General features: G+C 50.5%; 1 protein-coding gene across 1 annotated transcript in view; it reads right to left on the bottom strand.

The window, feature by feature from the left end:
- The window catches only part of COL22A1 (collagen type XXII alpha 1 chain), a 227,617-nt gene that overhangs the window by 63,250 nt on the left and 149,217 nt on the right, over window positions 1-15,150 (bottom strand). The window contains exons 39-42 of the mRNA XM_045895568.1: window positions 12,877-12,954; window positions 4,647-4,682; window positions 3,269-3,322; window positions 2,030-2,074 (exon numbers count right to left, since the gene is read on the bottom strand). Coding sequence (XP_045751524.1) covers window positions 2,030-2,074; window positions 3,269-3,322; window positions 4,647-4,682; window positions 12,877-12,954 — 213 coding nt within the window. The remainder of the gene's footprint in view (window positions 1-2,029; window positions 2,075-3,268; window positions 3,323-4,646; window positions 4,683-12,876; window positions 12,955-15,150) is intronic.

The raw sequence follows: 15,150 nt of genomic DNA, 5'->3' as shown, positions 1-15,150 counted from the left end.
AGGGGTTCAGTGGGCGTCTGAACCCACTCACTCCAGAGAAAGTCTGGCCCTGCTAGCTCCTGACGGGTCACCTCTAAGCCCTCAGACACCCAGCCTGATGAAGCCTGCGTGAGCATCCCTCGTTGGCAGCACGTCCTGCTTTTCCCGAGCACCTACACCCCTCTTTCAGGCATTCGATCCTGGGAAATGGCTGGGGAGGAAAGTGCCGTCTGCACACACTCACTGGGGATGGGGGGGTGGGGGGGCACTGGAAGCTCTGGACCTGGTCTCCCAGGGGCTCTGCCTGTGCATCTTCCAGGGCCAACTGCTACCTGTGTCTTCCCTCCAGAACCAAATGTCATCATGAGCAGAAGAGTGTTCCCTGAGTTCCGAGGATCCTCCCAGTGAGTCCTCCTGATGAATCACTGAGCCTGAGGGTGTCTTGGGGGCCCCTGGAAAATGACTTATCTGACCAGCAAGAGCAGAGACACCCTGATGGCTACTGGGCTGTACTTGGGACCGTTTGTGGGCAGTGCGTTCAGGGAATTTAAAAGTGATCAGAAACAGACCTATTCTCCCTCCTCCTCCCTCTTTCTCCCCCTCTCCTTCCAGATTCTGTGGGTGGCCTGCTATGGGACAGTCACGGTTGTCCACACTGTCAGTGGGCTGTGCTGTCTTCTCTTTGCAGAGAGCTGTCAAGGTCTAGATTTGGCAGAGGTCATCTCCCGTTTAGCCTCTGGTCTGAACCTTGCTCTCCCCCTGCTGCACCGGGGCCTTGCACGGGGCTAACGATGGGGCTCCCACGGGGCTCACTCTCTGCCGCAAAGCTGGCTTCCGGGCAGGAGGAGGGTAAGTGAGCGGTCCCTGACCTCTCCCGTGACCATCCTCTGGTCCCACAGGTAGGTCCCCTGCCGAACAGACCGGGGTCCCCACCCAGGTCTCTGCTGGGCCCAGCAACCCGGATGAGGGTGCGACAGTTGTTGGTGCCCACGGGGGCCTCTGCCTTGGGTGCTTGTCTGGGTCAGACAGCGGGCCAGGCCTGCAAAGGAGACTCTGACTCTTAGGTCCAGCTGGAGGTGAAGCTTCGGCCAGGTGAGCATCCCGGTTTCAGAGCCAGACTTACGGTCGATCACACCAAGGCCTGAGAGTCCCCAGTCCTGACACTACTTTCTCTTCCCTCCGTCTTTCACTGGGGACCAGCTTCTCCCGTGTCTGCACTGCCGCTCCCCCCAGACTGCTCATCCTCACCATTCCCTCCCTAGAGGGTCCCGCCGCCAGGCTGTGGCCTGGTCACTTCGTCAAGCCTTGGGGCTTCTCTGGTAACAGCAACTTAATCGGCAGTGGAGGGGGCGGGGCGCTAAACATGCACCTGAGGGAGCCCGTAGGAGCCTCGGACTAGACCACCAAAGGAGCGAGCACTCAAGACCAGCCTTTCCCCTGCAACAACCCCCCCTCCGGCTTCCACTGTCCCCACCGGGAGAGGAAAAAGTTTTTGCCACCATATGAAGGGGGCAACTGGGCAGTGCTGGCATCCCTGGACATCCCTGGACAGGGGCAGGAAACGGGCCAGTTAGGACTTTGCGACGTACACTGGGGTCCAATTGCTCACCCCCAGACCCATTCTCTACCCTTCCCTGTCCTGTTCCATGCCGGGGAGACCACACCCCAGGAGCCTGCCATGGGGCTCACTGCCTGCAGGCCCTGGCTGAGGTGGACGAGGAGAGGCCCCATCAGGAAACTGGAGTTGGGGAGACCCTGCTCCACCCCTCGGGCCCAGCTCTCGGGCAGTGGCCTCGCACCAACAACTGCAGCTCCTACCGGCAGCCCCTCCCCACCCTCGTGCTCTCACTTGGCACTGGAAAGAGGTTATGGTCCTGTCGGCCTCCTGCTGTGGCTTATCTTTGGGCCCCCCAGCATCTCAGATCAGCCCCTGCCCACGGCTCTGTAAGAAGTCCCTCTTTCAGCCTCTTGGACCATCTGAGTTGTGTTTTATTCTCATTGGAGCCCTGACTGAGAGTTAATATTCATCCAGAACAGTGAGATGACATACTGGCTTGCCAGGAGGCCCTCTTTCTCCTGGATTTCCTGGTACGCCCTAAGAGAAGAGAAACAGGACATATTAATGGTGCTAAGCACATCACCCGGAGCCGCTCGGCCCATGCCCCCCAACCTCTGTCCACCAAGTGTAACTGGGTGGAAAAAAAAATCACCCAACGGTGAAGACTGGTACCAATAAAAACACATGGTTTCCAGTCTCAGCTGAACACTCAAGTCTTCCCAGGAAGAATTCCACTGCGGCAAACATTTAGAATAAGCCACCCCTCCTGAAACTCTGACCCAAAATGCAAAACTGAAAATGACGCATGCACACAGAGCATGTACCTGTATATACATACGTACACACCTATCTTAAATTTCCACCATCCTTCTCCAAACACAGGTGGGAGGACCAGCTTTGAAAGGAGGGCTGGTTATAAGAATGTCACATTGAAAGTGGGGCAGGGAAATGAGAATAGCTGGACAGGTTCTAGAGGGTAACTTTCTCCTCTTCAGGGGAATCAAGGAAGGGAAGGGGAGGGTGATTTATTGTCCTTGCTTATAGTGAGCTGAATCTACAGATGGAGCCATGTGTGTCTAAGAGTAAGTACCACTGCTTCATGGCGCCAGACAGCTGAGCCTCATGGGAACTCATCGCTGCCATCCATCCATTGGGTCAGAGTATGCAGTGAGCAACATCCATGCACATGGCATGCTGCCGGACATCAGGGACCTCGAGATGCATAAAACACATGGTCCCTATCTTCTTGGAGCTCAGCTCTATCTAGGCAGAAGCCAGGCATGGAGATAAGAGATGATTATCATTATCACCATGTGGGAAGGGATGCAATTCTCAATGAGCATCAGGTAAGTCTGTGGGATTCTCGTGAAAGGAGAAAGCCATTGCAGGGATGGGTCAAGAACAAGTCTGTGGAGAGCAAGTCCAGGGCACGGGATCTGAGCAGAAATGACCCGCTAGGGATGTAAGGAAATTGACCAAAAAAGTGGGAGTCATTGTCTGGGACGCCTGGGAGCTAACAAGATTCTGAAAACGCAATACAAAATCATAGCTCACAAGCAAGAGAAGAGCAAAACTCAAAATATGATCCTGGGGAGGGGGAGAGGGATGAATGGAGGAGAACTGCTCCTCTGGGGGTTTCCCGGTCAAGGGAGGCTGGGAGATGGTGGAGGTGGGCTTCCAGGGGAGTCTAGAAGAACCTCAGCTGAGCAGATACCATTGCTCTGTACTTACATCCTGGCCGGCGGGTCCCTGGGGGCCAGGGAATCCAGGTAAGCCTCGGGATCCCTGAGAAAAAGAAGGCAAGACACTTGCCAACAGTTTAAGCTAAACTAGACACCCCCCCCTTGGCAATAGTCGGTTCTCGTTGTACAAATGGCCCGTTACTATGAGGAATCTGATATAATAATGTGTGTGCCAAGATTCTCTGCTCAGCGCTTACTCATTTCCCCATGCTCATGGAGGTGGGCATGTTACACACACACAAAGAACGTTCTGGAACACCTTCACTCTGAGCCCTTCAGCCCAGGCCCCGGGTGAGGGCTCCTTCCTTGAGTGGAAGGGTCAGCTCCTGTGGTGAGCACGTCGTAGTTCACCCCTCCACATCTGGTGGGTGGCTGGCTGGCTTAGCACAGTGCCCGGTACTTAGAGAACATTTATTACTTTTTATTAGAAAATCACTCCCATTCTGTTGAAAGTTTCTGAACAGTATCAGGAATTCTCACACATAGCTTTCACTGTGGCTCCCCCTTCCTGTAGGAATCTTCCTGAAGTAGATGTGCAGGGGGGAATCAGCACTTTGTGATGGCAGGGGCTGGAACGGGGCCAACCCAGCCTCTCTGAGACCTCCCAGATGTCCCCTCCACAACCACCCCTCCAGAGGAGCCCCATCTCCATATCCTCCACCTTAGTGCTACGCTACAGTAACTCACTCTCCATGAACTGTTCTGGGCCTCCGGTTTCTCATCTATAAAAAATGGGTATGCAAACCCATTTTCTTGGTTCAGAAATTACTTGAGTGCACAGAATTTTACACATAAAATATGTCATCATAGATGTTACTCTTGCACAGGGGTGAGTTTATAGAAATTCACATTTTCCTGGTGAACACATACACTATGCTTATCATCAATGGTGGCTACTCCTAAGAACAAATGTTTGCTGAGCTCTCTGTTGCTTCCCAGCATTTAGCCCATCAGACGTCCACAACGGCCCAGGGGTCTTGCCAGGCCCACTGTACAGATTAAAGAGAGATCCGTCCCTTGATCAGGACAATGAGGCTTGGGGTAGTGAAGCCAGGATTCAAAATTAGTTCTGCTGGTAATTAGATTAAAGTCATCAAACCACGCTGTCCTTCTGTGACGCAGAGATGCCAAAGAGCAAAGCCCGTCTCAGTCTGCCCAACTATAGAATGGGCATACTGGATTAGATGACCGCCCCTGCCCTTCCTACTCTATCATTCCAGGGGCCGAAGGTTATATCCTAGAGTCTGCACTGTTTAATGTTAGGGATTTGCAGAAACCACTTGAGTTTGGCCCCTCCACTTTAAAACGGCTTTTATTAGAACAGAATTTCTCCCTTAAGCCCAACCCTTCATTTATTCATACTGTACCGGGGGCCCTTTGTCTCCTGGTGGTCCAGAAGGGCCCTGAGGAACAAACAAACAAGACATTAAATAAGTCAAGTCAGAATGAAAATTCTCTTTAAACATGCTGTCGTGTTTATTTCTAAGGCAGGTCTTTAACTGTCTTTGAAGGAATAGCTAACTCCCCCAACCTTCCAGCCACAGTCACACCTACTCACCCCACCCAGGAACTCCGCACCTGCAGGTCTTCCTGGAACTTTCTCCATCTGCCCCCGAACAGGTACCACACTATCCTGGCACCCACTTGGTTCCTGACGCCTGAGCTCCTCTCTAGTTTGTAGCTCTGGTGCAGGGTGGGACCGAGCAGCCCAGCATCCTTAGGTGGTGCCTCCCTCCTGCTTGGGACAGGCTGGGGGCCCACTCAGGGCCAGACTCCCCGGCATGGCCTGCTTTGCTGATAACGCAATGGTGCCCCCCAACTCCTAAAAGGGGGGTCTTTCTCTCTCTCTCTCTCTCTCTCTCTCTCTCTCACACACACACATACACACACACACACACACACGGGTCTGTCCTCTAAGCCCTCAGCTTAGAATGTGGCTTCTAGATAGTGCACCTAAGATGTGGCCGTGGACGAAGGCATTAGTGTATATAGTTTCAGGCCCTGCCATGAGCAGAATGCTCCCTTGCCCCGAGTCTTCCCTATGCTACATTTCTGCATGGACTATTCTGCCACGCTTCTACCTGGACACATCCCCACAACTATCCTGTCAGTACACTTCTAAGAAATATCAAAGTGTTGGGCGCCTGAGTGGCTCAGTCGGTGAAGCGTCTGCCTTCAGCTCAGGTCATGATCTCTGGGTCCTGGGATCGAGCCCCACATCATCGGGCTCCCTGCTCAGGGGGGTGCTTCTTCCTCTCCCTCTGCCCCTCTCCACCCCCTCCTTGCTTGTGCTCTCTGCTCTCTCTAATGTTCTCTCTCTCAAATAAATAAAAAATCTTTAAAAAGAAAAAGAAATATCAAAGTGTTGAGGAGGAGGGATTGTATAATGGCATTCCTAAATCTGAAGCCTAAACAAGTTTTCAACAACCACAACCCTCTTTTCCAAGATTATGCTCTCTGATATATTTGCTCAAGAGCCACTTTACTCCAACGCACAGATATTGGCCTTTGATACCATTTTCCACTAGAAGGAAATACAGCTCCTTGGAGAAATGACTACTTCCAGATCTGGACAAGAAAGGTACACAAATCTAGGGCACCTTGTCATTCCAAAGAGCAAGGACACTATCAAAGACGGCTAGGCTGTGTCAAAGGTACTCAGGGTCAACTGGGATAAGCTCCTACTGGCATCAAGGAAGACATCTGCACATCAAAGGGAAGAATAACTGCACTATTCGGGAAACACATAAAATGTGTTTGAATGCAGGAGTTCAAAATTATTGATGAAAAACAAAACACCGAATTAATCATCTTTGTGAGATGCAAGGGAATCGAGTCATTATTTGAACATAATTGAAGGGAAAGACTGGAACAGTCATTCATATCCTGCCTTCCATATGAATTGTACCACTGGGTATGTAATTGTAATTGAGGGACCTTTCCTCCATCTACAAGTATTCTAGCAGATACATAAAAAAGAACTGGTAGAACAAGAAAGGCATCAATTTGCAACCCTTGATGTGCTAATTGATCTAGGCATTGGACATCAAAGAGTGTGAACATCACAAGAGAGACCACCAGACACCATATGCCTCCTAAAGGAAGAACACACTCCCTGTGAAGTCTTGCCAAAAACATCAAGCCAGAATCTGATCAAGGCTCTAGGCCCAATTATGGATGTATAGGAAACTCAGGAACAGAGCAATGTGTTAAACTATTAAATTAGCAAATTCCAGACTTGGGAAGCTCTAGGAGACCAAAATTAAATCTTGCTCCATCAATAAATAAATTGCAAAAGGAAAGAAAAAATAATGCAAGAAAAATCCAGATTAAGGGGCACCGGGTGGCTCAGTCTTTTAAGTGTCTGACTCTTGATTTTAGTTCAGGGCTTGATCTGAGGGCTGTGAGATCAAGCCCCATGTTGGGTCTGCACCGGGCGTTGAGCCGGCGTCAGATTCTCCCTCTCAAGTCCTCTGCCCCCCCCCCCCAAAAAACAAATCAGCCAGTTACTATCTCTATTTGGTTCTTGATTCAAACAAGAAAACTGCATAGGCATGGCATTTATGGAATAAATAGAAACCTGACCACTGACTGGGTATTTGATGATGTTATGGAATTACTTAGGGGGGTGTAATAATGAAACTGTGGTCACATTTAAAAAGCCCTTATCTTTTAGAACTATACTGAAATTATTTACAGATAAAATGATATCTGTCTGGGATTTGCTTCAAAATAGTGAAGGGCAGTAGAGGATGAACAGGGAGCAGTGGCCTCGGACAGGGATCCTGGTCACTGGAGCTACGTGTGGCTGCATGGGGTTCACTTGGCTCTTCTTCCAAAATATTCTTTTGGTCTATCTGAAATTTTCCTTGATAAATGTGAGTACATATCTAATGTGTGTGTGCACGCTCGTGTGTACATGCTATATACAAACATGCACCACAACACTTCTGTCACTTGCTGAAAATTGCAAATAGTGGAAACTCACAAAACAGAAAGCCCCAAGGGGTTCTGGATATGCTCGACACTCCCCTCTCTCTCCGCTATGCTGCTATGCTGATATTCCTCCTTCCTTCCTTTCAAGGTTGGTTGGTCATCTCTCACTCCTCCCCCGACTGACATACCTAACACCAAGGTGCATTTTCTGCTCCATAATCTTTTATCTGAGCGCTAATACGTACCAGGCTCTGTGCTGGGCTTGGGGGAAGATGCATGCAGGTGGTCCTGGAGCCTGCCTACACTCGGTGCTCCAGTAAGGACAACCACCCCTTTGATAATGGGGACTCAGTGGGTCTGGGTCTTCTGGCATCTGCCTGAGTTTGGGGAGGCTTTACCCAGAGGGTGTCAGGTGAGAGTAACTGGAGGAAGAGGCCGGGAGGCTTCACAGTCAGAGAAGGGAAGAACAGGTTCCTTTCCCTGACACGAGGAGTGCCTGCTGTCTGCAGCCAGGGTTTCCAAGGGCAGCTGGGGTCTGTCTGTCTGGGTGAGAAGGGCCGGCAGGGCCCCTCGGGGGAAGCCTCCAAGTTACTGATGAGCTCAGATCCAGGCTCTGGGTTGGTGTGGGGAAGCTACTGGAGAAGGCCAGGCAGGGAGACCAGGGTGGAAATCCAGGAGGGACATAGGAGGGAGGCCGAGAGAGGCCAGAACCAGAGCCTGGCCCATTGGAAGTCCTCAGTAGGCACAGGACTTAATATTAGCAACAGAGATTAAAAGGAGAGCTCCCAATCAGAAGTAACACTGGAAACTTCTTTCAAAACATTTTTTCATCAACAGAAAAGTCCCAAGACTTTAATCTAAACATCAAGAGTGGAGTACTCAGCTCCTGGTCATCCGCAGAGCCCTGGGGTCTGAGGGGTAACGTGCTATCCAAACCCTTCCCACCTCCTTCGTCTGCTGCCCGTGGGGCCTCACTCTGCGCAGAGAACAGGATGGGAGTGCGTGTCAGTGAGCCAAGCCCTGCACATTCCTGGAGCTTCAGCTTGGCACTAACTACTGAGAAGTGCCTGGTGTCCCCAAGCAGGGCCAGAGAAGTGGCCACAGGGCCACACGTACTCCTTTCAAGGGAAACTGGCCAGCCTACTTCTTGGGATGGCCTGAGCTGCGTGGCTCTCTGGTTCTTATAACCAAAGGAACTGAACCAAACAGGCAGATAAGACATATGCACAAAACCCAATTGCTACTATACAAGCTGAAACTAACATGCCATTGTGTGTCAAGGATACTTTGATACAGAAACTGAGAACATTGTTGCTAGACTCAGCAGCCAAGATGCAGGCAGCCAAAAGTATCTCCAGAAAAAACTCCTGAGCATGACCTCATCGCTATCGTTGCCCTGCCCGGAGCGCGTCAGAATGCGGGGGCGCCCAACCTTAACTCTGCCACGTCCCAAGTGTCACTTCGGGCAATGGTGTGCCCTCTGTCTCATTTGTAACATGACAAGGGGAAAGGGGCCCACCTGGTGTGGATGCCCTGCTCTCTGCTGCCCCCTGCAGGCCAACTGGCGTGCCAGCTGGGATTCTTTACCTTTCAGCAGCTTTCATCTCTAGTCTAATTATTTCCTTGAGGATGGGGAGTTCAAAACACACCTCTGTGAGGACCCTGACACATTATATTGCACATAATCAGCTCCACGCTCCCTTCTTCCATCAGGCTGTCAGGCTAACAGCGAGCCAGTCCTGTCCCCATGTGCTCCTCTGCCTAAGCCAAGGGAGGCATCAGGACGAGAGACTCCAGACAGGGGAAGGAAAGGCGAGGGAGGATTTTGATGACATCGAAGGGTCCAAGGCAGGATATCAGGTCTTATTACCAGTATTATCGTGTTGTAACCTCCCAACACCCCCGTTGCTGCTGCAGAAATGGCTGGTACTCGACCCATGAAGAAGCTCACAGAACCGGAAGACCCAAGTCCCGGGGAGCCCGGCTGCAAGTGGGAATCCCGCCCTGGCTGGCCTCGAACTCCTGGCTTCAGTGAGGTTCAGTGGCAATTTGATCTGCCCTCAGGCCTAGGCTGGATCATTTTTTAAGCGTTTAACACCTTGCTAAAGGAAGATCAGAGACAACCTGGAGATTAAAGGGATTTTTTTGTTAATGTCTTGAAGCAAGAGGCCAACGTTAGCAGCCACTGCTCCCCCATCCATGCCCCTGTCCAGTGAGGGTGCCCAGGTTGGCAGGAAAAGCCAGGGCTCCCTTCCAGGGGTCAGCACTGCTCCTGATGCCAAAGGCCTCGGAGCATCATGCCCTGAGAGGGAAGACGTGAAGAGTAACTTCTAAGCTTCCACCCTTAATGGAAATGAATAACCCTGCTCATCCTGCTGAAGCCACAGGTGAGGAGAACTGGCTTGGGAGGATGCGGGAAGTGATGTGTCCTGGCCCTGGCCCTGGACGAGCTATGTGGCACTGGCCACGTCACTCTGCCTTGGGAAGCTCAGACTGTTTCCCGGGAAAACAGTGTTGTAGCAGACGCCATCAGCATCCCTCTCCAAGTGCCCTGAACACACCGCAGCTGGCAGCATCCTGGGCTTTCTGTAGCCACAGGAGGACCCTTGGCCCAAGGGTGGGGCAGGCCGGGAGCTCCTGGGGATCAGCTCCCCCGCCCCAGGGAGCAGCCTTCACCCACCGGCCAACAGGCGTGGCACATAAACACCCCCGCCTAGCCCCCCTGTCAGAGGACAGCTCTGCCACGCACCTCGCATCTCCTGGGTGGTCCATGGAGGGGAGCCCTAGTCGTCCACTGTGGAAGTCTGCTCATGAACACACCCTCCCTTGCTTCCCTTCCTTTCCCCACAACACAGCCCTGTAAGTGGTGATTTTGGGAGCATTTCCCAAATAAACTCCTGGCCCTTGGATCCTGTTCTCAGGAGAGGCTTCTGCAGAATCCAGCCTTCAGCTGGTAGTAAGGCGACTTCCATGGGACTCCAGGAAGTGGTGGGTGTGCATGCTTCTACACCCAGCACCCGGCCAGACACACACCACCCGTGGCCCTGTTCCTGTGAAGGGGCAGCGGCGTCCCCAGCAGACCCTCACCCATGGCTTCACCCCTACTTCCCCTCCTCTGACTCTCAGGGCACCCCTGCATCCTCTGTGCAGAATCCCAGGCCATCAGGAGCCTAGGCAAGGGGCCAAAGACAAGATTTATGAAAATTCCGTAAGGTTCTGTCTGTCACGGAAGCTTGTAATAAGTTGAAGTGGAGGAAAGACAATATACAGTTGATTCACAGCCCCTTGGTTGCAGCCAGCCAATTACTTTTCAGGTGGAATCACTTAGGCACAAACATATTTCATGGCTCATTTTAGGCAGCTCTGAAGGGGGAGGTGGGGTGGACAGCGACCACCTCTGCCCACTGACTTTCTGACTCAGGGCTTGACATGGTGAGTCCTTAGGTAACAGACCAGGACCTACAGAGACCTGCTGAGTGACAGAGGGGCATGCAGCTTACGCTTCCCTTGCAGAAAGTCTTCTAGTCTAGAGGGTCATTCCTGCAGGATGCAGGATCCTCACTCGAGCAGATCAGGCCCCACGAGGAGGAGGATTTCAGCAATAACAGTCTGAACTACTATGTTTCTTCACTGCAATCTTTGGCTAGAGTGTTCCTTCCAGCTACCAAAAGACTGGAAAAAAAAAAAATAGCCAAAGACAAAGCTGATCTAATGACGTAGGGGGGTTTGTGCTACCTGAGAATTCTTTTAAGAAGAACAAATTAACAGTACACATTCCCAATGGGATTCTAGACACCTGCTCCATCCACGGTTTCCGGGGACATTTGGGAAGGCAGGCGTCCCACTGCTATGGGTGTGATAGAAGGGAGGCAGTCATTTCTGGTGGGGAGCGAATGAAGCAAGATAGGGGTGGGGGGACAGGGCAGGGGTGCCCTGGAGAATTTCAGGGACAGAGTGAGGAGCCCAAGACAAGCATTGGGATGTCAGAGGACCACAGAGGGAAGGAAAGGGGGTTTCTGTTTGACAAGTGATATTGTGGGGGAAGAAACTGCATTTTCTTTCAAAGTATTTGAGAGACAAAGAGTGGTGTTCCTTGAATTATTTTTGACTATGGTCTGCATTTCTTGAATGCAAAACCAAGCAACGACTGGGGTCATATGCTGCTCTGGTTTATGTTGGGGTCACACTGAATAGGGGCAGAGTTAGATTGCACGTCTGGGTTAAGCAATGCTAACAGCAACAAGAATACATGGGTGGATATTGTGAGGCTTAGTAATAGCATTTGAAAAGGACTGGGTATTTGACCTTCTTTTAAGTAACAGTAAGACTGTGCTACAGACTGAATGTTTGTGTCTCCCGCAGATTCTTATATTGAAAACAAACCCCCCTTGTGACGGTATTTGGAAGTGGGGGCTTCCAGAGGTTACTAGGTAATGAGCGCAGAACCCTCATGACTAGAATTAGTGTCTTCACAAAAGAGACCCTCGAGGGACACCTGGGTGGTTCAGTCAGTTAATCGACTGACTCTTGATTTCAGCTCAGGTCATGATCTCAGGGTCATGGGAGCGAGCCCTGCATCTGGCTCAGGGCTGGGTGTGGAGCCTATTTAGGATAATAATTAGGATTCTCTCTCTCCCTCTGCCCCTCCCCCCACTCTCTCTCTCTCTTAAAAAAAAAAGAAAGAAAAAGTCAGTGCAATTTTAAGGTGCATTACTAACGTACTGTGTCTCTTTAGCAAAGGAAGGACCAAATCAGAAGATAAGTCACCAGGATTGAAAACTAGCCTTAATTTCTGAAGGCTGTAATTCAGTAAAAGGGAACAGGAAGTGTCCTCTTTGGGAAGAATCAGACGCAATGGGTGGAAGACACAGAAGACCATATTCCTATTCTCGGTGAGAAAAATTTCCAATAAATGTCAATTCTCTATGGAAATAACTGTCTAAATTTCAAACCCAGATATACTGGCTTTGAAAGAAGTGTGTCTCCTATTTCTAGAGATATTCAGGTGGAGTCTGGTTGAAAAATAACAGCTCCCCTCAACTTGGGCTGGGGTCCAGACATCCCTGGTCCTTGCAATCTCTTATAACCTCTAAAGTCACCACCTCTAAGAAGTCTGCAGACTCACATCGATCAGACTAATGTGACTTGTTCATCGCCCTACCAATGGGAGGACCACTTCATGGATTTCATTTTGGAGACTGTATTAAAACCTTCCTTGATTCTATTTATGTCCTCACCTCTATCCTAACTGGAGGCAGAGGGGTAATGAACTCATTTGGCCTGAAATACACAAAAGCATGCTATCTCTCCCACATCACACCCCTTCCCCGGACAATTCGGTTTCACTGGCTATACCTCAGATTTGCAAGTTTGGCCAGTGAGTCATTTTTTTCTTTTTTAATTTTAATGAGTTTTGTTCTTTCCTCTTTCAGTCAGACAAGCCTTGGTCTCCCCAAAAGCCTTATCCCCATAGGAAATACACCAAGTTTTAAAACAAAGCCAGTGGACAGGTCTACACCCCCTGACTGACTCGAGGACCGGTGAGCCACTCCTAGGTTGGCTGGAAAGTGTGACTCCTTGCAGGCAGGCCCAGGGAGCCAGCAGGGAGTGGCTGTGTGGCTCAGAGATGGGGGAGGAAGTTCTGGAAGAATAAAGACTCACAGGAGGGCCATCCACCCCGATGCCCGGGTCACCACGGTTGCCAGGAGAGCCAGGGATCCCAGGTGCACCTTGGTCCCCCTAGAGAGAGGAAACACAGATTAAGAGGTCAGTTCTGGGCAGGAGAGAGCCAGTGCACAAAAGGAATTATGCCCCTCCCACCATCCCGACTGCACGATCCATCAACGCCTCTTGTGCCACGTGAGCTCCGCATGTCCCTCCACGGCCCCCCAGGCAGCCCGTCACCCACCCAGTCCACCCCACACGCGCACAGCCACCAATGGTCATCATGCACCTTTCAAAGCTTACCACGCCTCCAAGTGTGGTCATAACAAGACGTACCTCCAATGCGACCACAGTTCCAAATTTTACTGTGCGTCCTCCAGACCTCATCATGCCCCCGTCCTGACCACACCCCAGATCTGACTGTGTACCTGCATTTCAAATCAGGTCCCAAATCACCAATACTTTACCAATAATTTGCCAAGTACCTATACTTCCCCGGCCCCTTCTCCAGGGTTTGGGAAAGGCAAGAATGACTGAGGTGTAACCTGTGAGCACAGGCGTGCATGGACTGTGGGTCTCAGGTCTGTCTTCAACAGCTATTCATGGTTGACTCGAGAAAGTGACAAGTTCCCTGAGCTTTAGTTTCTTCACTTACAAAGGGTAGGTAACCACAGCGGCGGCCACATCAGCTGTGCTCATGAAACAAGGTTCTGCGCGCCAAATGCCATCCTGACACAGAGTCTGGCCTGGTTCTACATGCCAGTTAGCCCTTGTGGCAGTGGCTGTTTTCCTGCACCTGTCATTCTGGACTTTGATGGGAAGAGTAAAAGGGAAGAATGTTTGCCATTTCCTGTAGAAGGAAGCTGAGACTGACTCCTACCCTTTTATCCACAATTTCAAAATCCTCAGCCTCCGAAAACAAGGGCTTATCCTAACTCACCTGGATCTGATGAGGGCTACGTACAACCTTCAGTGACCCCATTGTCTATGGATGCTTACACATTTCTGCTGCATCAATATTAGAGTTTGATTAGGAATGCTGGCCCACAGACCACAGTCAATGTTACACCTATAGTTTGCCAACTGCTACCTTTCCAATTCCAAAATAAAACTGGCCCAGAACACACATCAGTTCTGTGTGAGAGACTGCGCACCTGTATGAGGTCAGCTGAACTCAGCCAAGCCTCACATGAACCGGGGGCTGATCTTGTTCAAGCTATTTAATATCCCTGGAATGAATTAACTCCTCTGACAAATGAAAAGAGCTTTAGAAGGTTGGTGCGAAGAGCCAATGAGATAATGCACAGCAATCTGGTCTCAGGTGGAACTTGACATTGCTAGGCAACACGTTGCTTATTAAGGCTTATGTTTCTAAGCATGAAAAAAATCTCATTAATAATCAGCTTACTCTCTAACCATCATTTCAATCAGAAAACTTTACATTTGGGCCTTTAAGAAAAGTAACATTTCTAAGATGATTCGTTTTCCTGCAGTAGGACTCTGGCCTGGGTGAGTACCTAAGTCACGTATTCGTTCCACCAACCCTTGCTGTTTATTTCTAGCAGTGATATGGGCTCCTGGACCAAAAGACGCCCATTTCCAACACTCCGTGCTGAGTTCTGAAGAGAAATCGCATTCATGAGATGCGGGAGGGAGGGGGCTTGTGCAAGTCTCACAAAAGAGATCAACCAGACCCCAAACCTCTCTCTGGTAACACTGCCGCTGACCCTTATCCTTCCAGGCCCACTGCAGCCATGCTTCCTGAGAGCCGGGGCACCCCTCAGCCTCTGTACAAGGTCCCTCCCGAAATTCTCCTTTAAGCCCCAGCTGGTACATTGTGTTTCTTTAGGAAAATGTGCTGTGGCTCATTCTGTGAAGTGCAAGATGCCTGGGGCTGCTAGGAAATCTAATTTGTATGCAGGGGGAAGGAGGGGAAGGCAGGAAGTCCAGAAATAAGGCATATACGGGGGAAAAGTGTAACAAACAGAGGACAAACCTGTTTCTCCTCATGCCGGTTGCAAGCACACTGAGGCAGTAAGAGGGACCCGTGGGAAGATTTCAAACGGGCAGTCAGGGGACTCTAGGTCCAGTGTTAGGACAATGTCCACCTGGTCCTGTAACCCTGGGCAAGTCCCATAACCTCTCTGTACCTTGGACCCTCATCAGTGAGAATGAAAGAGAACATTCGACCAAACTCCCATGTATCCTGTGAAGATTCATTTCAAAAGGAAGACACTATTTAGCATGGAGCACTACAAGTATATTATTACC

The sequence above is a fragment of the Mirounga angustirostris genome, unplaced genomic scaffold (genome assembly GCF_029215605.1).
Source record: "Mirounga angustirostris isolate CCGP_5_RB_7025 unplaced genomic scaffold, mMirAng1.0.hap1 SCAF_4, whole genome shotgun sequence".
Taxonomy (NCBI): Eukaryota; Metazoa; Chordata; class Mammalia; order Carnivora; family Phocidae; genus Mirounga; species Mirounga angustirostris.
The sequence above is the reverse complement of the archived record's forward strand: the minus strand, read 5'-3'. Positions and strand labels throughout refer to the sequence as shown.